The sequence below is a fragment of the Ananas comosus genome, linkage group 7 (genome assembly GCF_001540865.1).
Source record: "Ananas comosus cultivar F153 linkage group 7, ASM154086v1, whole genome shotgun sequence".
Classification (NCBI taxonomy): Eukaryota; Viridiplantae; Streptophyta; class Magnoliopsida; order Poales; family Bromeliaceae; genus Ananas; species Ananas comosus.
In genome coordinates this window covers 1,608,774-1,632,231 of record NC_033627.1, presented here as the reverse complement: position 1 = coordinate 1,632,231, position 23,458 = coordinate 1,608,774, and the positions used below count along the sequence as shown (strand labels likewise).

At 38.6% G+C, this 23,458-nt stretch overlaps 6 protein-coding genes and 1 non-coding gene across 10 annotated transcripts; 6 read left to right on the top strand and 1 right to left on the bottom strand.

Annotated features, from left to right (window-relative positions):
- LOC109713211 lies at nt 808-1,621 on the top strand. Its single transcript, XM_020237209.1, has one exon. The coding sequence runs from the start codon at nt 922-924 to the stop codon at nt 1,309-1,311; it is 390 nt and encodes a 129-aa protein (XP_020092798.1). The 5' UTR covers nt 808-921; the 3' UTR covers nt 1,312-1,621.
- Nucleotides 2,042-4,399, top strand: LOC109713210 (C-factor). Of its 2 annotated transcripts, none has more exons than XM_020237208.1 (6): nt 2,042-2,255; nt 2,747-2,899; nt 3,074-3,167; nt 3,272-3,354; nt 3,463-3,595; nt 3,944-4,399. In XM_020237208.1, exons 1-6 carry the CDS (start codon nt 2,097-2,099, stop codon nt 4,177-4,179), a joined length of 858 nt encoding a protein of 285 aa, XP_020092797.1. In that variant the 5' UTR covers nt 2,042-2,096; the 3' UTR covers nt 4,180-4,399. The 2 variants fall into 2 exon arrangements, with proteins under 2 accessions (XP_020092797.1, XP_020092796.1); XM_020237207.1 differs by having other exon boundaries at nt 2,046-2,255; nt 3,442-3,595; nt 3,944-4,388.
- On the top strand, nt 4,506-7,033 carry LOC109713206 (putative pentatricopeptide repeat-containing protein At3g01580). Of its 2 annotated transcripts, none has more exons than XM_020237201.1 (2): nt 4,506-6,775; nt 6,885-7,033. In XM_020237201.1, the coding sequence occupies exon 1, from the start codon at nt 4,686-4,688 to the stop codon at nt 6,675-6,677; it is 1,992 nt and encodes a 663-aa protein (XP_020092790.1). In that variant the 5' UTR covers nt 4,506-4,685; the 3' UTR covers nt 6,678-6,775; nt 6,885-7,033. The 2 variants fall into 2 exon arrangements, with proteins under 2 accessions (XP_020092790.1, XP_020092791.1); XM_020237202.1 differs by having other exon boundaries at nt 6,882-7,033.
- Nucleotides 7,204-13,910, top strand: LOC109713209 (thiosulfate/3-mercaptopyruvate sulfurtransferase 2-like). Of its 2 annotated transcripts, none has more exons than XM_020237205.1 (12): nt 7,204-7,581; nt 8,279-8,467; nt 8,885-8,944; nt 9,149-9,211; nt 9,829-9,953; nt 10,445-10,607; nt 11,257-11,316; nt 11,510-11,568; nt 11,659-11,740; nt 12,276-12,339; nt 12,983-13,050; nt 13,573-13,910. In XM_020237205.1, exons 1-12 carry the CDS (start codon nt 7,474-7,476, stop codon nt 13,681-13,683), a joined length of 1,152 nt encoding a protein of 383 aa, XP_020092794.1. In that variant the 5' UTR covers nt 7,204-7,473; the 3' UTR covers nt 13,684-13,910. The 2 variants fall into 2 exon arrangements, with proteins under 2 accessions (XP_020092794.1, XP_020092793.1); XM_020237204.1 differs by having other exon boundaries at nt 7,204-7,650.
- Nucleotides 15,897-18,381, top strand: LOC109713398 (patellin-4-like). Its single transcript, XM_020237458.1, has 5 exons — nt 15,897-16,551; nt 16,744-17,112; nt 17,348-17,472; nt 17,583-17,730; nt 17,901-18,381. The coding sequence occupies exons 1-5, from the start codon at nt 16,024-16,026 to the stop codon at nt 18,147-18,149; spliced, it is 1,419 nt and encodes a 472-aa protein (XP_020093047.1). The 5' UTR covers nt 15,897-16,023; the 3' UTR covers nt 18,150-18,381.
- Nucleotides 19,149-19,221, top strand: TRNAR-CCG. Its single transcript has one exon. It is a non-coding gene; the product is annotated as a tRNA-Arg (tRNA).
- On the bottom strand, nt 19,808-20,914 carry LOC109713399 (protein P21-like). The gene has a single exon (XM_020237460.1). It carries the CDS (start codon nt 20,829-20,831, stop codon nt 20,112-20,114), a length of 720 nt encoding a protein of 239 aa, XP_020093049.1. The 5' UTR covers nt 20,832-20,914; the 3' UTR covers nt 19,808-20,111.

Here is a 23,458-nt window from a genome sequence, read left to right as displayed (position 1 = left end):
TCGCAACCAATCAGATCCATTTTATCATGCTTATTAGAGAAATACTTTTGTTGTATTTTACTTTCAAAAGGAGAGATGTGATTGGCTGTGGATAGATGATGTGATTTAAGTATTATAATATAGAACTTTTTCACGAAACTAGACATACATGCGGTCATGGGGCCCACCACGCCAAGTACGAGGAAACATGGACCGTCTCTCCAACTGGGCCCAGAGTGTCTGGTTGGGACCAAATTGGTTGTGGTTCTCCTCTTTGCCCTCTGTCAAATTAACCTGGACCACTTATCATTTGGTGACATATTTGGACTCAGACGGAAGCTTCCGGAACCATGCTGTGGACACGAGAGCCTGAGCTGAGTATAAATTGCTTATGGAGGTTAAGCTTTAAAGTTGAATTTGTGGTTAAAAACACAACCTTAATCACGATTGCATGGATCTAATTTACCAGATTAAGTCAGAATATAACAAATAGTTGCTTAATAATCTGAGTGAAAGCCGTGCTCGAGGCATGTGTTTGGATAATTTGACCACGGTTGCTTGTAGTAAAGTACGAGTTAAATATATAACTAGTAGAAGTTGTTCATTTTACAGCTATATTCTTAGCTACATATATCTAATTAGTGCACACTTTAGTTAATTTAAGCCTTGCGTAATTTTGTATAGTTGGGACCTAACATTAATGACGGGCTTAGGACCCATATTGGTTGGGTTAGCTTCGTTAGGTCGTAGGAACGGGACCAATGCCCTTCTTAGTTATCTGCCTATAGCGATATCGCACCTACCATATTACAAATATTCATTTGACAATCATACTAACTAGCTAGTTCGAGTGTACATTAAGTTACGCTAGCTCATGTCACTAGCTTGTATATCCCTCGTCCCCCTCTCCTCCCCCCTCTCCTCCTCTCTTTATCTTAGGAGATGAAGAAGATAAGTGTGATACTTAGGAAGTGCAGGAGCCTCTCAAAGCTGGGGAGATCCTCTTCCTACAGCAGCTTACGGTCGCAATCCGCTAGAGACGAGGATTTCTGGGACGCGACCGCGATGATGAACGACGAAGATGAAGATCGTGAAGCCGTCGTGTTCGTGGGGAGCTCGAGACGCCGATACGTCATACGATCGAAGCACTTGAATCACCCACTGCTGGATGCGCTGATCGATCGGTCGGAGGGGAACACGGAGGATGGAATATCGGTGAAGTGCGAGGTCGTTTTGTTTGATCACCTCCTGTGGATGCTGGAGAACGCGGACCCGGAGGTCGACGCCGACGACGGTGCGCTGCAGGAGTTAGCAAAGCTTTATGCGTACTGATTTAGTCGCGCTTATGAAGAGTTCACAATGAATTTTGATGGTTAAGTATGGTATGCATGCGTTGCATGGCGTGTGGTCACTGTCCATTAACCTAATGTTATGTAATAAAACCAAGGTCATTAATTAACTTTGGCTTTGGTTTAATTGTTCATATTATTACTCCAGTTTCTTTGCTTCATGTGAAGTGCATGTCGTGCATTTTTATGTGCAAAAGTAGTGGTTGAGATTGTGGAAACGTGCTACTCTCTGGTGCCAAACGAAGAAGCGGTACACGTACGTACAAGTGCATGAATCTATTATTATTATTATATTGATTTGTGGATTTTATAATTTAATGAACTTCGTTGGAGGGGTATATTAACTCCTCCGGAAGATCAAAAACATAATTAATAAAATTAATTAATAAAATGGCCAATATATATTTTTTATTTTATCTTTCTCTTTTCTCTCTCATGATATTTCGAATATGAAAGAAATTGGAGAAGCATAAAGACAATTTGGGTAAAATTAATTTTGACGTTAAAAATAAATATTTGATGAAATTAGAATGAAGGCCCGTAGACAAAAAAATGATTAGTAGGTTTGTAGAGAGGTTTTATTTTTAAAAATTAAGTGCATATTGGGAGATAAGTTTTTCTTTTTTTTTTTATTTAACCATCGCATTAAAGTGTTGTGAGAAAAAAATAAATAAATTATAAATAAAAGAGAAAAAGAGAGAGAAAAAGTAAAAAGGCTTGGCCCAAACCGGTATATTATTTATTATACTCAACAAAATAAAAAAGCCCATGCTGAAGCTTGTGGTGGCGCCACCGCGGCTCGCGATGCGATCGTCGTCGTTTCGAAAAGCCGCGTTCTCCACCGCGGCTGCGGCTGCGGCCGCGACGCGATTCCAAGGCGGCGTTTCGATGGTGCAGGGCGCTTCTCGAGGAATCGGCCTCGAATTCGTCCGTATACTTTATTAATTCCCCCTCCCCCCCCACTTTTTTGTCTCTGTTTTTTTCTATTATTTATTTAAAATTTGGTGTTAAAATGTATGAAATTTCCCTCAACTCCGAGCAATTTTGAGACAGATAGTTTTGCTTTCTTAACTTATTTATTATTATTATTATTATTTTTATTTAAACAAACGCTCTCTCGAATTATGTTAATTTTTTGATTTGAGCCGTTGTTATCAAATGAATTGGGAATTTGCTTAGATTGAATGATGATTTTATTAAGTTTGTTGGGTTTCTCCACTTCTTAGCTAATGATACAGTGTATTTTTTGTTAAAATCAAACAACAAGTATGAGCAGTTAATTGTTAACAAAATTCTCAGTTCATATGGCCAAAAAATAGAGCATCACAAACTTTGTAACATAGTATTTAGATAAATGAGTGTGAACTTCGGCGCATTCGCATTCTCAAACTTTGTAGTGCATGGTGTATGCATGATAGGTGAGGCAATTGTTGAAGAGGAGTGAAGAGGGGCGCGTCGTCGCGACATGTCGGAACCCCGACGGCGCAGCCGATCTTCTAAAACTGAAAAAAGAATACGAAAATCGCCTTAACATACTCCCGCTGGACGTGACGAATGAAACCACCATAGAGGTATATGTTTCATCATTTCATCAGAGACATATTCTCGCTTCATTATTTGCAATTGCAATTGAAAGTGCGGATGTTTCTCTTTTCTTTTTTAATATGGATAGATATTTATAACATTTCTAAGTTTTTATTCTTAAGAGACAGCTTTACTTTTCTGAAAACGGTATGTCGTGGCAGGCGGCAGCAAGCGCTGTTAGTGAAACATACGGATCGCTTAACCTACTCGTTAATACTTCGGGAATTCTTTCGATACCTAATGTACTCCAACCAGGTTCGCGGATGGATCTAACTCAATGCTTCGTATTTATCTGATTCCTAGGCGAATTCACGATTGTGTTCGCTGAAACCTTTTTTTTGAATTAATGATGGTTTCAGAAACAACACTGAGCAAAGTGCAGAAGTCGTCTTTGCTGCTAACTTACGAAGTTAATGCCGTCGGCCCCATCTTAGTGATTAAGGTAGAGTGTATTCTCACTAATTTCTTTCAGCTTCTGCTTATGAAAAAAGTGCAGCTTGAGATTGATATGAGAAGAGATGTTAAATAGCACATGTGGCCGTTACTGAAGATGGGTGGAGGCTCTGGAACAGAGAGAGAATTCGCCGTGGTCGCAAACTTAAGCGCTAGAGTGGGTTCCATCGGCGACAACGGTTTGGGGGGATGGCATTCCTATAGAGCTTCAAAAGCGGCGCTAAATCAGTGTATGCAATTTAACTCGCTTTCTCTTTTCATTCTCTGACGTATTTTATCAGCAGCAGTGTTAGTTGTTAGCATGATTCTACGTACATTACACTTAGCTTCGTACTTGCGACTTATGTTTGATATTTCCTAACTCATTTCTAAAATTACTAACTGAAGAATTTTCGGAATTTCAAGTGCGAGAGTATCGGTATTGTAGGAGGGTACTATGATTGGAAATATATGGCCTCAAAACCAAGAATTGGGAATAGTGTTCTTTGCCTCACTGGTTTGGATGATAATGATCAGTGCCAATGTCAATAATTGCATAGATTAGTCCAATTTACAGAATCATCTATTTATATCTGCAGTGACGAAAACTGTATCTGTGGAGTTTTCTCGGAAGAAGGATCCAATTGTTTGCATTCTATTGCATCCGGGAACTGTCGACACCGACCTTTCACGACCGTTCCAGCGAAACGTACCGGAGGGTAAGCTTTTCACCAAAGGATTCGCCGTGCAAAAGCTTCTGAATATCATCGATAATGTTAAGAGCAGCGATAATGGGAAGTTCTTCGCTTGGGACGGTCAGGAAATTCCTTGGTAATCCCTTCGTCTGCGCGATGTAAAGCGTTCTCGAGTAACTTTGAAGCTCAGAGCTCAGAAGCATGATTTAAACTCATTATCTGCGTACTTTTTTGCCTCTGTATCTCTGTAATTTTTTTTCTTTATTGAATAGTACTACATATCTGATGTCAAAAGGTTTATAAGGCAGTAAAATTTTCAACTGGCACACAATATGCTGGCCCTGATGTATTTCTATTCAATTTGCATTCCTTTTTTTTCTTCTTTTTATGAAGGAAAAGATCCTCTGTTACTATCATTTGGTTGTGACATCCCCTCAACAAATTATTTTTTTTAAAATGAATGCAAACTATCAAATTTGATAAAATTCTTTTAATTTATTTCAGTAAAATTATTAAATAAATTTTTAAAAAATTTGGGGCATGTTCAGAATCGAATGTACTTAAGGGGGTCTCCACACATTTTTCACTTTCTTCTTAAACTCTATTCTAAACGCGAGGACAATGTATAGCTGAGACTCCTCCATGTATGAGGAGCCGAGAATCGCTATCCAAACTTGTAAAATCGTGCGGCGACGTCGCCTCCGCATCCCAACTCCACTCCCTCCTCCTCCGCAGCGGCCTCGTCGCCGCCCCGGACTGCTTCTTCGCCACCCTCCTCACCGCCTCCTACGCCCGCGTCTCCTCCGCCGCAGCCGCCCACAAGGTGTTCGACGATATCCCACACCCAAACACCTTCCTCTACAACGCCCTCCTCCGCGCCCACTCCCGCGCCCGCCGATGGCCCCAAACCCTCCGCCTCTTCCGCCGCATGGCCGAGTCCCTCCCTTTCGATGCTTTCACGCTGCCCCTCGCTCTCAAAGCTTGCGGCGCCCTCGCCGCGCGGGTCCACGGCAAAGCCGTGCACGCCGCGGCGGTGAGGGCCCTTATCGCCGATTCCGATGTGTTCGTGGGCGCGGCGCTCGTTGAGATGTACTCTAGGTGCGGGGACATGGGTAGTGCTCTCAAGGTGTTCGACGATTTTCCCGAACCGGATGTCGTGCTTCGGACTTCAGTGGTTTCTGGGTACCAGCAGAATGGTTGCGCTGAAGAAGCCGTCTCGTTCTTTTCGCGCGCCATAGTCGGGGAACGCGTGGTTCCGGATCCGGTGACGCTTGTTAGTGTAGCATCGGCTCTCGCGCAGTTGGGGGATATTCGGTCGGGGAAATCATGCCATGGGTTTGTGATTAAGATGGGCTTCGGCGGCGATCTCTCACTGGCTAATTCTGTTCTAAATTTGTACGTGAAGTTGGGTGCAGTTGGAATTGCGCAGAGGCTGTTCGGTACGATGTCTAAGAGAGACGTCATCACTTGGAGTTGCATGATTTCATGTTATGCTCAACATGGAGATCCTTCGGAAGCTCTTAAAGTGTATAAGATGATGGTTGAAGCAGGATTGGAGCCCAGTTTGGTCACTGTGGTTAGCGTTCTTCAGGCGTGCGCAATTGCTTGCGATCTAAATGAAGGTAGGAGGGTGCACGAGGTTGCTGTTCGAAAAGGTTTCGAACTGGAAACATCAGTTTCCACTGCTCTTATCGATATGTATATGAAGTGTTCGTGCTGCAATGAGGCGATGGATCTCTTCCGCCGAATGCCGGAAAAGGATGCCGTCTCGTGGGCTGCAGTCATTGGCGGTCTTTCCCAAAATGGTATGCCTAGTGATTCATTGAAGCTATTTCAAAGCATGCTCTCCGATAGATTCAATCCCGACGCAGTCGTAATAGTAAAAGTTCTCAATTCGTGCTCGCAATTAGCTATCCTTCGCCAAGCCCTTTGCTTCCACGGCTACTTAGTCACGTCCGGTTTCGATTCTAAAGTGTTTGTGAGGGCTGCGCTCATCGATTTGTATTCGAAATCTGGAAGCCTGGAAGGCGCAGTTCAAGTGTTCGAAACAATGCGCGACAAAGATGTGGTATTGTGGAGTTCGATGATCGCAGGTTACGGAATCCACGGCCTTGGAAATCAGGCAGTCGCAACCTTCGATCGCATGATCCAATCATCAATCGAACCCAATAGCGTAACATTCGTCTCGGTCTTGTCAGCATGTAGCCATGCAGGTTCAGTCGAAGAAGGAAAGAAGATCTTCGAAAGCATGAGCGGGGTCTATGGCGTCCGGCCCAATTCAGATCACTGTGGCATTATGGTTGATCTCCTTGGCCGAGCTGGAGAGCTACGAGAGGCGATGACGATAATCGAAGGCATGAACTGTCCAGTCGGCCCGCATATTTGGTGCGCTTTGCTTGCGGCCTGTAGAATGCACCACAACACCGAGATCGGCGAGTTGGTCGCGAGTAAATTGTTTAAGCTGAATCCTGACCACAGTGGGTATTATAGTTTGTTATCTTATATCTATGCACTTGATGAGAAGTGGGAGAATGTGAAAGATGTTATGGGTGTGGCGAAGGAGAGAGGTCTAAGGAAATCACCAGGTTGCAGTGCTGTAGAGGTTGGCAGTAAGTCCGGAATTGTGATTTGTTTATAAGAGAGGATAAAATTTTCTGCTCCACCCCAAAAAGCAGTGTTCGCGTGTTTGAGAGCTCGAAAGTCTAAAACTTTTGCTGCAGCGAGGAGCGAGAAGCTGTAATGCAACGAACTTCTATCTTTTTACTCGCAGTAGGAAGCTGTTAAAGGTCAAAGCTTTGTCTCATTTCTTATGGTAGTAATGAGTTTCCATTTGTTTTTGAAGCAGGTACTGACGAGTGAGTGTTCGTACTAGAACCTGGTGCGGAACCCGGGCCTCGTACCGTGGTTTTGTAATGTAACAGGACGCGAGTTTGCTTGTAAAAATTGGAGATGGAAATTTTGTTAGATTTAATAATTCAATTAGTAGCCATTAAATTTGGAAAATTTTATTAATGAATTTTAGTAATATATATACTTTTAGAGTTCGTTTATATAAAAAATTATAAATTAATGAAATAATTTTCTATAAATAGATATATTATAAAACTGATAAATGAAAGGTTCCATATGTGAGTATACAAAGGCTAGTCCAAAACGACGTACAAATCCTACCCACCGTAATAATATGGGGAAATTAAAAGAGGGTTTTGGAATAATTTAGAAGGAAAAAGAAAAAAAAAAAGAAAAGAAAAAGAAAACCAGTGGGGCGACAAAGAAGAAAAGCCGGGGGTTTAGTGAGCGGCGATGGTCGACTCCTCCTCGTCGTCCTCCTCCTCTACTCTCTTATAAGCTTCGCGGCACCAGCATCGTCTCCCCCGTCATCATCATCATCATCGTCATCGTCATCGTCATCGTCTCCTGCCACCTCTTCAACAATGGCCTCCGCCCTCGTGAGCCGCGCCATCGCGGGGGGGCTCCGCTCGATCCGGCCCTCGATTCGCCCTTCGCGCGAGGCGACGAGGTTCTGCGGCCACTTCGCAAAGGAAACTCTCCTTCCCTTGCTTCGTTACGCATCACATCTCCTCCTTGTTTTGGGGTTTCTGATCCCGCCGGTCTCTGCTCATATCGCAACTGTTGTGAATTCGTGTTCTTGATGTGGTTTTTTGTGTGGCTTGATTAGTTTTCATGGGCGATTTTGGGTTTTAGGCTTTTTAGAGTTTGATTTCTTGGGTAATTGCACGTGGGTTCGCATAAAGTTTCGAAACTGCGAATTTATTCATGCAAAGTTTAATCATCTCCAAGATATGCAACTTTGCCCTGCCAAGGTTGTGCCTTTTAAAAAAAAAAAAAAACAAAACATTTTTTTTTACGATTTGTTGAGGGTTTAGGATTTAGGGATTATGTGGAATTGTGTGAGAGTTACAGCAGAGTTAATTAGAATGAAAAACGACTTCATTAGTACTTATAAGATATTAATTCAGAATTAGAATGCTCATTTTTATAGAAGTCAACTTAAACTGATGAAGTACGGGAGGGAAATATTTGCAAAGATGCATATATTTGATTATAAAAACTTTTGAGGGATAAAGCTACAATGTCACTACTTTGCAGGGATATGTATATGCATTCAAAAGATATATTTTGTCTTTCGGATTTTTTCATGCTTTTATTTATCATGCAAATATTCTTTGCTAATATGTCTAGCTGATGTTCTTGTATCTTTATAATTCTTATCTGCAGAATAAAGCGCCTTATGTCCGTGCGCACGGTTTATCTTTTGTTCCCCCATCTTTCGGTTTTGCTCGATGCAATGTAACCGCTTCATCTAGCATGAGACTGAGTACATTGGCGATTCATTCCGTGCCGCATAATGAACCTGTTGTTTCTGCTGAATGGCTTCATGCCAATCTCAAAGAGCCAGATGTAAAGGTATACTTATATTTCCACTTTCGATTTGTATATTATTAGCTAATTATGCTGTAATCTGCTACTAGGTAATATCTTTCAACAGATATTTCTTTCGTGAAGTGCTCTGGTTATAACTTTAATCTTGTGTTTTATTATACAGATATTGTGGGTAGTAAATTCATGTGAAGTGTGAACGAAATTTTGTTGTTAGAAGATGTGACCGTTATAGCAATCATTCTTTTGCAATAACATTCTTTAAGCTTGCAGGCCTTATGGTTCTAATGTGGTCAAAACTGTAGTTAATGCGCTTATCATGCTTGAGATATTTTTTAACCAATCTGTGAACCTGATGATCTTAATTATTAAACTATGGAGATATTAAGTAATTTTTGTTTTTTCTCTAAATTTCTTAATGTCGGGCCTTTTATTCTCTCAAAGGTGTTGGATGCGTCTTGGTATATGCCAGATGAGCAGCGGAATCCGCTTCAAGAATATCAGGTAAAAGCTTCTTTGGTGAGATTTGCACCCTTACGGGATGGATATGTCAAAGATATATCTAAAGTTAGCCTTCTAGATTGCGTACAAAGGATGTTTGCAAATGCTTTGTGTATGTAAACTTTTAGGCTTAGCTTACAATTTTCGAAATGGTACAAATTTCTATTCTTTAATGTTACTAACTGGCCCTTTTTCTGTTACAATCAGGTGGCCCACATTCCGGGTGCTTTGTTCTTTGATGTTGATGGAATTTCGGACAGAACAACTAATGTAAGTTCGGCTCTTCTAAGATTTTTCATTACACCTCATCTCTCATGATGTGGCTGACTAATGTTTGTGCTTTAGCTTTTATTTTTGTCAGATTGGCATCACCCAGATTTGCATGTAGTGTCGAGCTCTTAAACTATCTAAAAGATTTAGTTGCGTAATTAAGACAAATTCATATACAGTATCTATGAGCACTCTGCTGGTTTCCTGAACTCGACAACCATTGTTTCTTGCCTTTGGTTTAGTTTCTATTTGTCTTCTTTGGATCTGAAATTGTTAAGCATATTAATTGTCTTAATGAATGATTACTTTCTTTTGGCCCTATACGTGGACAAGTAACATGAAAATTTACTGACTTCCATTTCTTCCTTCCTATCCCAACAAATGAGGAATGCTGGACTGGCCTTGAAAATGCGACCATATCCATCACTTTGTTACTGCTCATAAACCTGCTGTAATTATCATTTTGCTCTTGTCATTGACATTACAAAACATAGTGACGACTCTGTTGATACTGTTAAATATTTTAGCTCTCTTTTTTTCGTTATCTCAGTTTTTTTCTGTTTCTAGGAAGTTTTATCTAGAGCATGGCTACTAACTTTTGCAAGTCTTTGAAACAGTTGCCTCACATGCTGCCGTCAGAAGAAGCTTTTGCTGCTGCTGTTTCTGCTCTTGGTATCTATAATAAGGATGGGGTAATTGTTTATGATGGAAAGGGGATATTCAGTGCAGCTCGTGTATGGTGGTAAACATTTTCCTCCAATGATAGCTGTTATATCTAACTAACGATAGGTGTTACTTGGAAACTGATAAGCTTTATGCAATTAGTTTAGATTGTATCAGATGCTCAGGATTATCATATTTGATGCTAAAACTGAAGTTTTTCTTATTGAACTCCTCATGTTCTTCTGAGAAGCTTTACCGAATACAAAAACTTCATTGGAATATTTATCACTTTTTAAATGCATTACATCTTACGTCTTCGTAGTTCATAAATTTATTTGGGAAATAACTCTATATGATTTTTCACCTAATCACTTTATATTGTTCCAGAACTCATAAGTAGGAGACTGCCAATAATGCTTTGAATAGAAAAAATTTAAGTGCTTGAAAATTTATGAATTAAGCTATGATTTCTGCATGCTATCTACATGGAAAAATAGGTTTTATCTTGTTATTCTTTTCATGAGATGATCGCTAAGTCTTTTTTTTTTTTTTGTGGGGAATAAATGATAGGATGTTTCGAGTCTTTGGACACGATAAGGTTTGGGTGTTGGATGGAGGTTTGCCACAGTGGCGTGCTTCTGGATATGATGTTGAATCTAGTGCCTCTGGTGATGCAATTTTGAAGGCCAGTGCTGCTAGCGAAGCAATTGAGAAAGTTTACCAAGGACAACCAGTATGTTATTTGAAACAATGCGAATTAATTTATCTTATCTAGGCAGATCTCTTTATTTGTTCACGAGTTCTGTTGTAACATGCATTCCTATTTTCTGCACATGCTTATTGCTTGCTGATGTTTTACAGTCTACTAGAGGTGTCAATTTGTGAGTAGGTCAATTGTCTATATCATTTTCTCCGCCTTAAAAACTTTCCCCACTCTAAATAGTCTGATTTTCCTATAAACATACATTCCCTTGAATCAGTTCCAAGAGCTTTTTATCTGCTTTAGAGGTCCCACATGGGTCCAGTTATTAGGCATGCCATTTGTCTTCTTGCACAAAATGATATTTTAGTATCATAACAAATTGACAGAAATTGAGAAATACTAGAGTATTGAATTTTCACTAGAAGCTTGAAAAATTCACATGCGCACGCACCCGCCCGCATGCAGAATTTGTGGATTCGGTCTTCTTAGCCATTTTGCTGATGTTAATTGTTGTAGCAATCATTTTTCATATGACTCCAGTTTGAACTATGTATCTATATTGCATTATTGTTTTTGGATCGTAGAAATGGATGATGTTACCTTTGTTTTTGGATTGAAGCAGTGGATGATGTTAGCTTTATGTTTTGTCGCTCCTTATAGAGTTAAGTTCTTTTTGCAGGTTGGCCCGTCCACTTTTGAGGCAAAGTTGCAACCTCATCTTTTGTGGACACTTGAACAGGTTGGGACATTTCTCTGCGATGTCTCTCTGTCTCTCTCTTCCTAACATCATTAATTTCTTGGTTTTATGTTCTTTGCCTTGGAGAAAATCTGGTCCCACTCTGTGATATCTGTCTTTGATTATATCAAATCTATGCTTGGAGAGTAAACATTATTTGACTTAAATAACAAAAGTGATTTTTCTTTGCATTCAGGTTAAACAGAATATTGATCTCCAGACACATCAGCATATAGATGCTAGGTCAAAAGCTAGGTAAGTTATTGATATCTTTATTTGTCAGAAAAGCAGAATATTTTTGTAAGGAACTTGCATGTAACTAGTGAATGGTTTGGTTGTATTCAGGTTTGACGGTGTGGCTCCAGAGCCAAGAAAGGGAATACGAGGTGGTCATGTGCCGGGGAGTAAATGTATTCCGTTTGCTCAGGTAGAAATTTACAGTCAATTTCCTAATTTTGGTATCTGATTATATTTATGTGGTTATATATTTTGTTTCATTTCTTTATTATTATTTTTCATATCTTTCGAGTTGTGTGTGTATACATATGCGGTATCCTTTAGAATATCTATAAGATACCTGTCGGAGTATTAGCCGCACTGCTTTAAATTGACTTATTGTAATTTTGGTGCATCAAAGCAGTGTGTAAAGAAAGTCTATGAATGCATGGATTAGAAGAAGCTTGTAACTTATGACATGCATAGAAGAGAAACTGGATGTTTTCATACAGTTAAAATCTAGTTGAATTTCTGCCTTCTACTCTCTATCGTAGTGTCAACCTTTATGTGCCATCGGTGTATTTGTCTACATTTATTATCCCTCCAAATGGCTAATAGCCTGGCATCTGATTTGCTTTTTTGATATATGAGGTCCTTTTGATGGCTGAAAAGTTCTGAACTCGCTCGTATTGTTTTTTATTTTCATATTTGTTTTTTCTACTTAAACGTATGTTAACTTTCTGCAGATGCTGGATAGTTCGCAGATGTTATTGCCTCCAAGCGAACTTAGAAAAAGGTTTGAGCAAGAAGGTGGGAATTTATTTAGTACTATCAAAATGTATCTTTCTTGCTCATTGTGACTCGTATGCAGTATTTTTCAAGGTTAAAAAATTCACTGCTAGTCTCCTAGAGTTTTTGGTCGTTTTCGTGGCTTTCAGTTCTCTGGAAAATTCTGATGATTTTAAGAAAGGCCAAAATAACTCACGAGCTATAATTATTAAGCCTTATAATAATGGAACACCTTATCATATATTAACAATGGAACATCGTATCACGTATCTTATATATATCTATATACATGAATGATATTCTAGACGTGATGTTAGCTTACACTGAAATATAATGGCACACAGGTTCGTTAGTAAAATTGCATATCATGCAAGGAATTCATTATTCACACGTCATACATCTTTCATAGAGGATAATCTTATATCTATAATGGTCATTTGTACCAAGTCAGACAGTCTTTGCTGCAAATAATAAGGGAACTGGTCATTTCACTGCAATGACTCTGCCATAAAACTTTGGATAGTTTCTTGAATATTAAAAAATTATGGCTTTGTGTCATTAACAATTTTTGTATCAGTTGTTGCACTGGATGTTGAACAAGAATATTAGACTAATATTTTGCATTATGTCGAATATCTCACTCTGGCTTGTCAACTTGTTTCAGGTATCTCTCTTGATAGTCCTGTAGTTACCTCTTGTGGTACTGGCGTGACTGCTTGCATACTTGCTTTGGTATGTGCTGTAGTAACTGAACAATGAGAAAATGTTTGGTCGTTTTGCATACTCGCTCTGTGTAGTTGCATATTTTCATTTTCACAATTTAGAACCTCTTTTTTGTATCTTCGCAACTTCGAGCTAATTTTTTCAATCCCTAAAATGCCTTTTTTTCTGAATCCTGACGTTGTGGGTTGCCAATCAGCAAACTATAATGTTCAGGGGGTCATTTCATAACGGTCTACAGCTGCGGGGGTCTTTAGCTGCATTTTTACTTTCTTCGTATAGAGGCTGATAATTAGCTGTAACTAAGTGAAGTAACAATAATCATTGTTTTAATCGGGACTAATGTGATGCCCCACTTCCTAGGGGATCACACATTCTAGAACTACTCTAGTCCTAATACACTTAACTCTCTTAACCTCTTAGGCTTACCCACCGTCCAAAATGCTATAGCCAAGTATAAAGTTTTAGCCATATTATATCTTATATATAGGATTATCTCGGGTTTCACAACTAACATATTCCATTTTATTTCAGGGCCTCCATCGGCTTGGGAAAACTGATGTTGCAGTCTACGATGGATCGTGGACCGAATGGGGTTCACACTCAGACACCCCAGTCGCTGCCACTCAAGTTGCTAGTGCATAAGATTATTCAGCACCAGCCTTGCTTGCATCATATTTATTCCGTTTTGAAGAACATGAGGTGGACCTGTACGGAATTGTTGGTTGTACATGAGTTGACAAAGAGAGATTCATCTCCGATCTTTTCTTATCAACCTTTAAGGACTCTGGATGCAATTTTCTCGACTTTTGAGTACTAATATATGCCATTAATTGAAACTTCCGTTGCAAAATTAAGATCATTGGTATGAATATGTGGATCACAGCATTGGTGTTTTCACTCTTATTTGTTGACTTACAATAAAAATAACAAACTTCTAATAACAATCTTTTCCGTTAACACTTAAGTGGAACGGTGAGTTTGCCTATGATGCAGAATACACTTGGTATCGACATCTTTCTTTGTATCGTAAATCTCTCCAGTTTCCATCATTATGTTGTAATCTTGTCTCCAGAAAATTATGGTACTTTGTATGGGTTTGAGGTTCTGGTGTATGTTTTGCGATGTTACGTGGTGAATTTTTTTTTGTTTTTCCAGAAAAAAATTCCAACACAACTATTTTAGTAGCATGTTATTGTCAACAAAAATTATGAGAGGATGAACTGGCTTTGCATGATTGAAGTTTGTTTTGCGCTATTTACTTTTTATAGTGGTTGGCCTTTTTATTCTTTTTTTTTAAAAAAAAAGTTTACAGGGCTCCGACTGTGCTTATTTAATGGAATCAATAAATTGAACAGCTACAGCACACATGCAGTGTTTTTATTCTTTGTTCATCACACAATATACTGTTCAAGTCATGGTGTTCTTAGCTGGATTACTGCTTACAGTCAACGACCGTATAACTCCAATAACTTTATGTGTTCTTTTTTATCGAAAGCCAATTGACACCTCTTAATGCTGTGTAATGTTCTTCATGATTCCTAATCCACTAAAACCAACATGCAATTTGGTGATCAGAGGAGAGGAGGCTTAAGATAATAATGGCGCCATCGAGACTCCGAATAGTACAGGAAATTGCATTAGATTCTTTCATATTATGAGGGAGTAAGAGGATGAAGAAGATAACAGCGAAAGCCAGTTAAGCAGAGTATATTGTATGAGTCAAAACTATTTAATATAAGGGAAGGAACTTTGACAGCAAATCTCCTTCGTTCCTCACATGTTATAGTGCACCAAACACATTTGGATTAGGGTCCACAGGATTAACAATAATAATAATAATAATAATAATAATAATAATAATAATAAGATTAGTCAGGTAACATAAGACGAGAGATACATTAGTGGGAGAGAAAGAAGGGATCTTTCGAAATAGTTTCTAAATTTGATACTCTTATATCTAAATTTGAATCATATCTTAATTCTACAATGCTATTAAACAATATAGTAACACACAAATTAATGGATCTTTGGAAATAGTTTCTAACATCAAAATTCGGAAAATATAGTAATATACTCGCAAAAGCAAACGACAGTGTTCTCGTTACAACAACCCTTATATAGAAAAAGATAGTGAATTAACATTAGCTCCTATGCTTAAGCACATGAGACACCAATAACAATGCAAAGCAAGAGTGGAAACTACATTATTTTATTTTCTCTCTTGACCTGGCCCCACAGTATTAGTAGTTTTCTACTTTTCATTTCTCCAAGTTTATATATATTTTTTTAAAAATAATAAAACTTATTTATAATTAATATTTAGTATAATAATACATCCACGTTTATGAGAGAGAGAGAGGAAGAGAGAGAGAATCTGCTTGCAACGCCATTAATGACGGCGCCAGTTCATCGGCCGCTTACTGGGGCCCATTTATGGATAGTCCTTCTACTATATCGATATTGCAAATGGGTCCTATAATGTTTCTTTAGTTTATGAAGTTGCATATTTATTTTTCAAAATATTGATTTTATATATAATTTGATATACTATCCAAATTTTTTTAATACTTATTGGGTTCCAGTTAAATATTAGATAATAATTTTTAAAAAAGGCTTTAAAGTATCTTACTTTTAATTGCCCGCAAAGCAATCTATCAATCCCTCCTACACTATACAGACATTCTACTAAAAAATAAAATTTTTTAAAAAGACAATAATATCAAACCACGCCTTAGTAATTTAATTACTTTTAGCGAATAAAGAGATATCCAGTTGCAATATAGGGATTGTACAGGGTGTATCCATACATTTTCCCCTAACCCTTTCATTTCACATAAAACTTAGCCGTTGGAAACCCCTCCCACATCCCTTTCTCATCCAAACTGCTCCTCTGTTTCACCCTCCCCCCTACCTTAAAAAACAGAGCTTTTTCCTCTTGGTGTGCTTTTGATCCAAACAGTACCCTTCCTCCTCTGCGCAACCATGACCGTTGAAGTCCAATCCAACGGAACCCACATCGCCGATCCCCTCGCCGCTCCGAAAGAAGAACCCGTCGAGGCCGTCGACGACCTGACGGAGCTCGTCAAGGTCGAAACCGTTGCCGCCGCCGCCGAGCCGAACAATGCTGATCACAGGGAACCAGAAGATGACAAAGAGCACACGACTCTCGGCTCCATAATGGAGAAAAGCTCCTCCTTTAAGGAGGAGAGCTACTTCCTCACCGACCTCAAAGACCACGAGAAGAAGGCCTTAATGGACTTGAAGTCGATGCTCGAAGACGCCGTCGCCAACAACGATAAGCTCTACGACACAGAGGAGGAAGAAGAGAACATGAAGGAGGGAACGAGAGAGCGCGGGATCTCTCTATGGGGAGTAACACTGGTGCCCACAACAAAGTCACCGGAGAGCGCCAATGTGCTCCTCCTCAAGTTCCTCCGCGCCCGCGAGTTCAAAGAGCGAGAGGCGTTCGACATGATCCGCAACACGCTCCGGTGGAGGAAGGAGTGCAAGGTATTAAATATAAAAATATTTAGACACTATTCTCCACCGACTTAAATTTTCAGAGAATAACGATTGTTTCGTATTATCTAATATGATATCAAAGAAGAAAACTTTGAACTTGAATTATATCAGGCTCTTAATATATATTATTACTGGGAACTTTATAGAGAATAACGGTTATTTTATATTATTTAACACAAGGTCGATTCGATCCTCGAGGAGAGCTCCCTCGGCGCGGGGCCCTGCAAGAGCGGCGCATGCTTCGTGGCCGGGCGCGACCGCGAGGGGCGGCCGGTGTGCTACAACGTTTTCGGGGCGTTCGGGGATGCGGAGTCGTACCGGAAGGCGTTCGGGACGGAGGAGCGGAGGAAGGAGCTGCTGCGGTGGAGGGTGCGGGTCATGGAGGAGGGGATTCGCGAGCTCGAGTTCAGGCCGGGGGCCGCCGCGTCATTCGTTCAGGTTATCGACCTCAAGAACTCGCCCGGGGTCTCGAAGAAGGAGCTGCGGATCGCGACGAGGGAGGCTGTTCAGCTGCTTCAGGATAATTATCCTGAGTTCGTCGCAAAGAACGTGAGTTAGTTTTGTTCATTTATTAGATTCTCCGCAATCATCTATATATCTATTCCTACCATTAATATATCAAACTGAGTTAGTTTAATTTGTTGATGATCGTATGCATCCTACACTGATCGATGCAGTTTTCTTGTGTTCATATATTTTTACTTTTGAGACATGCAAGCATGATAAATTTGCTAAAATTTAATTTGTCGTACGTGCATGGTAAATGAAAACGATCAATTTGTAGATCTTCATCAATGTGCCCTTTTGGTTCTACGCATTCAGCGCCCTCATCTCGCCCTTCCTAACCCTAAGAACAAGGAGCAAATTCGTGTTCGCGCGCCCTTGGAGGGTCACGGAAACTCTCCTCAAGTAAGCCATTCTCACTTACTTGATCCTAACCACTATTCATGCATTCACTAACTGTAACTATTTGAGCATTTTCAAACTTGTGAGCTCTTTTTTTTCTTTTTTTTCCCCAGGTATATTCCTGCCGAAAACATACCTGTTTCTTACGGTGGGCTAAAGCGCGAGGGCGATGTCGAATTCTCCGGTGGTGACGATGTCGCGATTACCGAGCTCGTAGTTAAAGCTGGATCGACCGAAAATGTCGAAATCCCCCTACCACAGGTGCATAAATTAATCACTTGCCTTCTATTAGTCCCATATTAGATATATAGAAATAAAGAATCCAATCCTGTCATATAATGTGAGGGATGGCTTTTTATTTGCTTAATCAAATTGTATGTGTCGAAAACATTAATAAATGAGTTATTTTGTAATGTTGTTTGTGTAAACAGGCTGAGACAACTCTAGTGTGGGATTTAACTGTTCTTGGATGGGAAGTGAACTACAAAGAAGAATTTGTTCCCTTTGATGAAGGATCATACACAATTGTTATTCAAAAGCCGAAAAAAATTGGGTATCAGGAAGAAACAATCAGAAACTCATACAAGAACAGCGAGCCCGGAAAAGTCGTTCTCGCCATTGAGAATAGCTCATACAAGAAGAAGAGAGTGTTGTTTCGGTGCAAGGCGAACAATTGTTGAGGATAGTATTAGAGGTTTTTATTATTATTATTATTATTATTTTTTGTTCTGAAGCCTCTGATATTAATGTTGTGTTTGATATGTTTTGAGATGTATATTTTTGGGATTTGATATTGGGATTGAATGTGAGAAAATTAATGTCTTGGTTTGAGGGATTGGTTTGTTCATGTTGTATTATACTTGTTGATCAGAACTAGTGTTTTCTAACAAATGTATCTGATGTTTTGAGTTAGGCTTATGTGTTTTCGAAAGTACGGAGATCTCCGTACTTGTAAGTTATTTTTGATGATGAAATATTTGATTCGACGATCGGTTCCGTTAGGTATGAGTTACACTATTATAACTGTTTAGAAACCAAATTTTATAATTTTTTAACTTCATTTGCCTAGCAAACGACTAGTCTTAAAATGAACGGCTAAAAATAAAAATCTCATAAAAATAATGATAAAAGACTCAAATTTTAAATCGGAAGTATTATTTTCGCACTCGATGTTAAGTATGATTTTCTATTAAAGTTTTATGAAATTGGATTGCTCTACACAAATTTTAAATCGAAAGTATTGTTCTCGCACTCGATGTTAAATATGATTTTCTATTAAAGTTTTATGAAATTGGATTGCTCTATACCGTTGAACTTACAAACGTGTCACGCCGTCCGTTAAAATGGTCAATTTTGAAATTTTTTGATCACTTGATAAGTGATATCGAAAAATTATAAAATTTGATTTATAAATAATTTTGATAGCGTAGATAATATTTAACGAAGCTGGTTGTCGAATAAAATATTCTATTATCGAAAATAATTTATAAGTATAGAGATCTTCATATTTTCGAAAGCGCAATAGACATACTCATGATGTTTTACTAAACTTGTTTATTTTTCTCTTTGGTATCTCATTTTCTCTTTTATTTATTCTACGTTGAGACGTGTATCATTTGTTTACACACTAGTTTACTCAAATAAACATTCATAAATATTATAGAAAAGAAAATATTTGTGATCGCGTGGCCTAATGGATAAGGCGCTCGCCTCCGGAGCGGGAGATTGTGGGTTCGAGTCCCATCGCGATCGTTTTGTTTATGATGTATTTTTTCCTTTTAATTTTTCACCCAGGGGGCAGGGCCCACGATCATATCATACAGGATTTTTTTTTTGTAGGAAAAAAAAGTAGAAAAATTATCGGCCTTATTTGAACTATATCACATGATAACTAAAGTTTGAAAATTTCCTTTCCACTTTTAAATGTATAATTAAGATGTATTTTTTCCTTTTTATTTTTCACCCAGGGCCCACGATCATATCATACAGCCTTTTTTTTTTTAGGGAAAAAAAAGTAAAAAAATTATTAGCCTTGTTTGAACCATATCACATGATAACTAAAGTTTGAAAATTTCCCTTCCACTTTTAAATCTATAATTAAGTAGCATTTTTTTCTCATAGCATATTGCAAATGCCCCCATACTCCCGATCGAGGCACTTTTTTGCACCCAACCATTCATTTCCAAAACCTAAGTCAATCCTACTACGGAATGCCAATTTTTTTTTTTTTAAAAACCATTAAAGTCCAAATTAACGACAAAATTAAGCACCGCAGCTATTCCATATATGCTTCGAGAGCCCACCCACAAAGTAAAGCTATTTCACTCGATCATATCTATACTATGTATATAGAATTATATATTCATGCACGAAATAACCATAAGTATTATCTAATTTATTTATTTCACGCGCGGTTTATTCCATAGCATATATCCAAGCAAACTGACCAAGCTATCAGCGAGCTAGCTCATCAGTGCGTGTCATGAATCATGATCCGCACCCCTTTATGTATATATATATATATATATATATATATATATATATATATATGTATATATGGAACCCACGTAGCACGTAGTGCGCGCCCCATGCATTGCATGCATCCATGGGTACGTTCGTACGTACGTACGTACGTAACCCTCTCAGTGTGGGCAGAAGACGACCTTGTAGTTGGTCCCCGAAGGGCAGGTGAAGGTGCTGGTGGCATCGTCCTTGGGATAGCTGTAGGCCTCGGGGCACAGATTCTTGAAGAACCTGGAGTAATCCGTGGGGCCGCAGCTGCCGGAGTTGCAGCAGTACTGGTCCGTCTTGAAGACCGTGCAGGGGTTGTGGCAGCCGCCGGGCGCCTGCAGCTGGCTGGGGCACTGGGCCGCCACGTTGGCGGCGCAGTGCGGCCCCTTGGTGCAGCTGCCGGAGTCGGGCAGGAAGTTCATCGGCACGTTGAAGCCGTCGACGAGGGAGATGTCGAAGAAGTCGAGGCCGCTGAACTGGTTGAGGCCGAACTCCGCGAGGGTGTTAGGGGGTACGCCATAGGCGGTGCAGGCCAGCACGCCCCCGCAATCGCCCGTCTTGCAGTGGCCCTTGCCGCTGGCGTCAAAGGAGCAGTCGGTGCGGGCCCAGATGCGGCCGCCGGTCGTGCCGGGATTGGCGGTGACGGTCCAGGTGGCGCCCGGGTCCAGCTTCTGGCCGCCGCTGTCCAGCTTTTGGCCGCCGCCTGCGACCGCTGCCGCCCACACCGTGAACGAGCACTGGTTGGTCACCGTGAATGTTGCGGCGTCCGCGAGGGCCGCGGCAAGGAGGAGGAGGCAAGGAATGAAGAGGAGAGTACTGAGGCCGGCGCTGCTGGTGGAGGAGGAGCCCATTGCGAGTGAAGGGTTTAGGGATTAATTATAGCTCTTTGTAGGTAACAAGTAATGGGATATGTGTTTGAGTGTTGTTGTGGAGAGGGGGGTGGGGGTGTATATATAGGGTGAAGGGTGTGGAATTAATAGAATTTGAGGGATTAAAGATTGTGGAATTGACTAGTAGGTGGCTTCCGTGGAAAAGCTCGATTTGTTAACTAATTTGGTCATTGGAAGGGATACNTATATATATGCTAATATTATTCGTCAATCGATTCAAATTAGATTGATTTTTTCGTTTCACACTTTTGCGTTCTTTGCATGTCCTGTTACTTCTTTTATAAGTAATAATTTTGGCTTATAGATGATCAACATTAAAAATTAAAGAAATGATCAGCAAAGATTAAATCTTCAAACAACTGCGGTTTTTCTCTTGAACTTTTTTTTTTGTTAATTTGACTAGTGTTGATTACTAATCCAATATTAATTCATAGGTAGGATATATACGTGTACGTTTTATATGTAGATTAGAACCCTGTAGTCAAGGATATTAATTAATGGTATCATACCATGCCACGTCTCGTCACAATTCCTAACCCCATTTGTGCACATCATTAGCAATATAAAAGTACATTGATCAATTAATTCCTCGAAATTTTTTAATTTCTCTTAAGTGACCATCAACACTAATAACGAAGAAAGATGAAGACCCCGGTACTATAACTAACATGCAAAGTAATCGAAAACCTAATTCAAAGATGTGTTCTGTTATATCTAAATATCTGTAATAGGCGTTAAAATAAGATTAATCAAATAGATATGATCTGCAATACTTAACGAATTAATTTACTATACAAATTAAAAAATTAAAGAAGCATAAGCTAGTCGATCCCAACATATGNGATAGGAGTCTTGAAATCAAGATCAAGAGTATAGATCTTGTTTTAAATAGTTTAAAAAATTTTCTAACAAAAAATCAATTGATTTGGATATCTTTACGTTGTTAAACGAGAAAATGCCCCATGTGAAAATTGTTAATTTTGAGGTCTTTGAATTATAAGATAAAGGGAAAACTTCAAAAACCTCCCATGTGATTTCACACTTTTTTATTTTAGTACTCTGTGGTTTAAAGTTTATCAAATTAGTATCTTGTGGTTTCTCAGTTTATCACTTTAGTACCCTATGGTTTAAAGTGTATGTATTGCACTTTATCACTTTAGTACCCTGTGGTTTCACATTTTATCACTTTAGTACTCTGTGATTTAAAAAACCACAGGGTACTAAATTAATACAAAATTAAAACATCATGGTACTAAAGTGATAAAGTGCAAAACCACAGGGTACTAACTTGATAAACTTTAAACCACAGGGTACTAAAGTGATAAAGTGAGAAAGCACATAGTACTAATTTGATATATTTTAAATCACAGGGTACTAAAGTGAAAAAAAATTGAAACCACAAGGGAGCTTTTTGAAGTTTTTTCTAAGATAAATAATATTAAAAAATTATAAAATTTGGTTTCTAAAGTATTTATCCAAATTATTTTAATAGTATGAATTATCCATTTAGAAGTTCTATCTTTGAAAGGGATTCACAAATGTATAGTATCTAGACCCTATATCTTGATAGCTTAATTTTTTAAAAAAATGGTTAGTGTACTTATAATACTATCACTAACACTTACTTACAAGCTCACTCATTAGTTTTTCTGACTTTCGAATTTTCAGAAGGATGACCAAACTACCCCTCTTTCAAAATTCATAAAAGTTATAAACTTTAAATAATGATTTTTTTTTTTATGAATTGATTAATCAAATAGATATGATCTGCAATACTTAACGAATTAATTTACTATACAAATTAAAAAATTAAAGAAGCATAAGCTAGTCGATCCCAACATATGTTAATAGTTCAGAAAGAATGATTAATCAATTCATAAAAAAAAAAATCATTATTTAAAGTTTATAACTTTTATATCTAACGAGTTAAATTCTGAGAAAACATGTTAGCTTGTTCAGTTTAGGGCTAAAAGCATGTATATGTGACGCTATATAGGCTCTATTGGCTCATTTATGTTGGAGTTTATTGAGCTTAAATAAATAAATAAAGCAGATAATTTGCTTTTTTTTTTCGAAAAAAAAAAGAAGCAATGCCTGGTAATTGACGGTAGCATCGCGAGAGAGTCTATATTTGCGACCAAAGTAACAAGTCATGGTCGTACCAATTTATAGGGTGGTGTGTCACCAACTTTGGAACAAAAAAATGACAAAGGGATGAGTCGGCATGATCCGATATGAATAGATCTTATATTTACATATATTTCATAAGCATTTTACAAATTCATAGTTTTGAATGATTTTATCTATTTCTATGTTTCCTAATTCGTAATATTTATTAATAGCGTATGGTCCATTAGAATTTCTTCTCTATCACGCTTTGTAAGTTATTTTTCTGATTCTATTTATAATTCTAAGCTATATCGATATATATTTGGTTTGTTATTTTAACATGCCAATATATATGATCTAACATGGTCGGTCATCTAAGGATGTATGTAAGAAGTTTGTAAGAGTGTCTATAAGAAGAGCATTACTAATCATATAAACAATGCATCACTAAATCAAAGATTGAAGATTTAATCTTAATT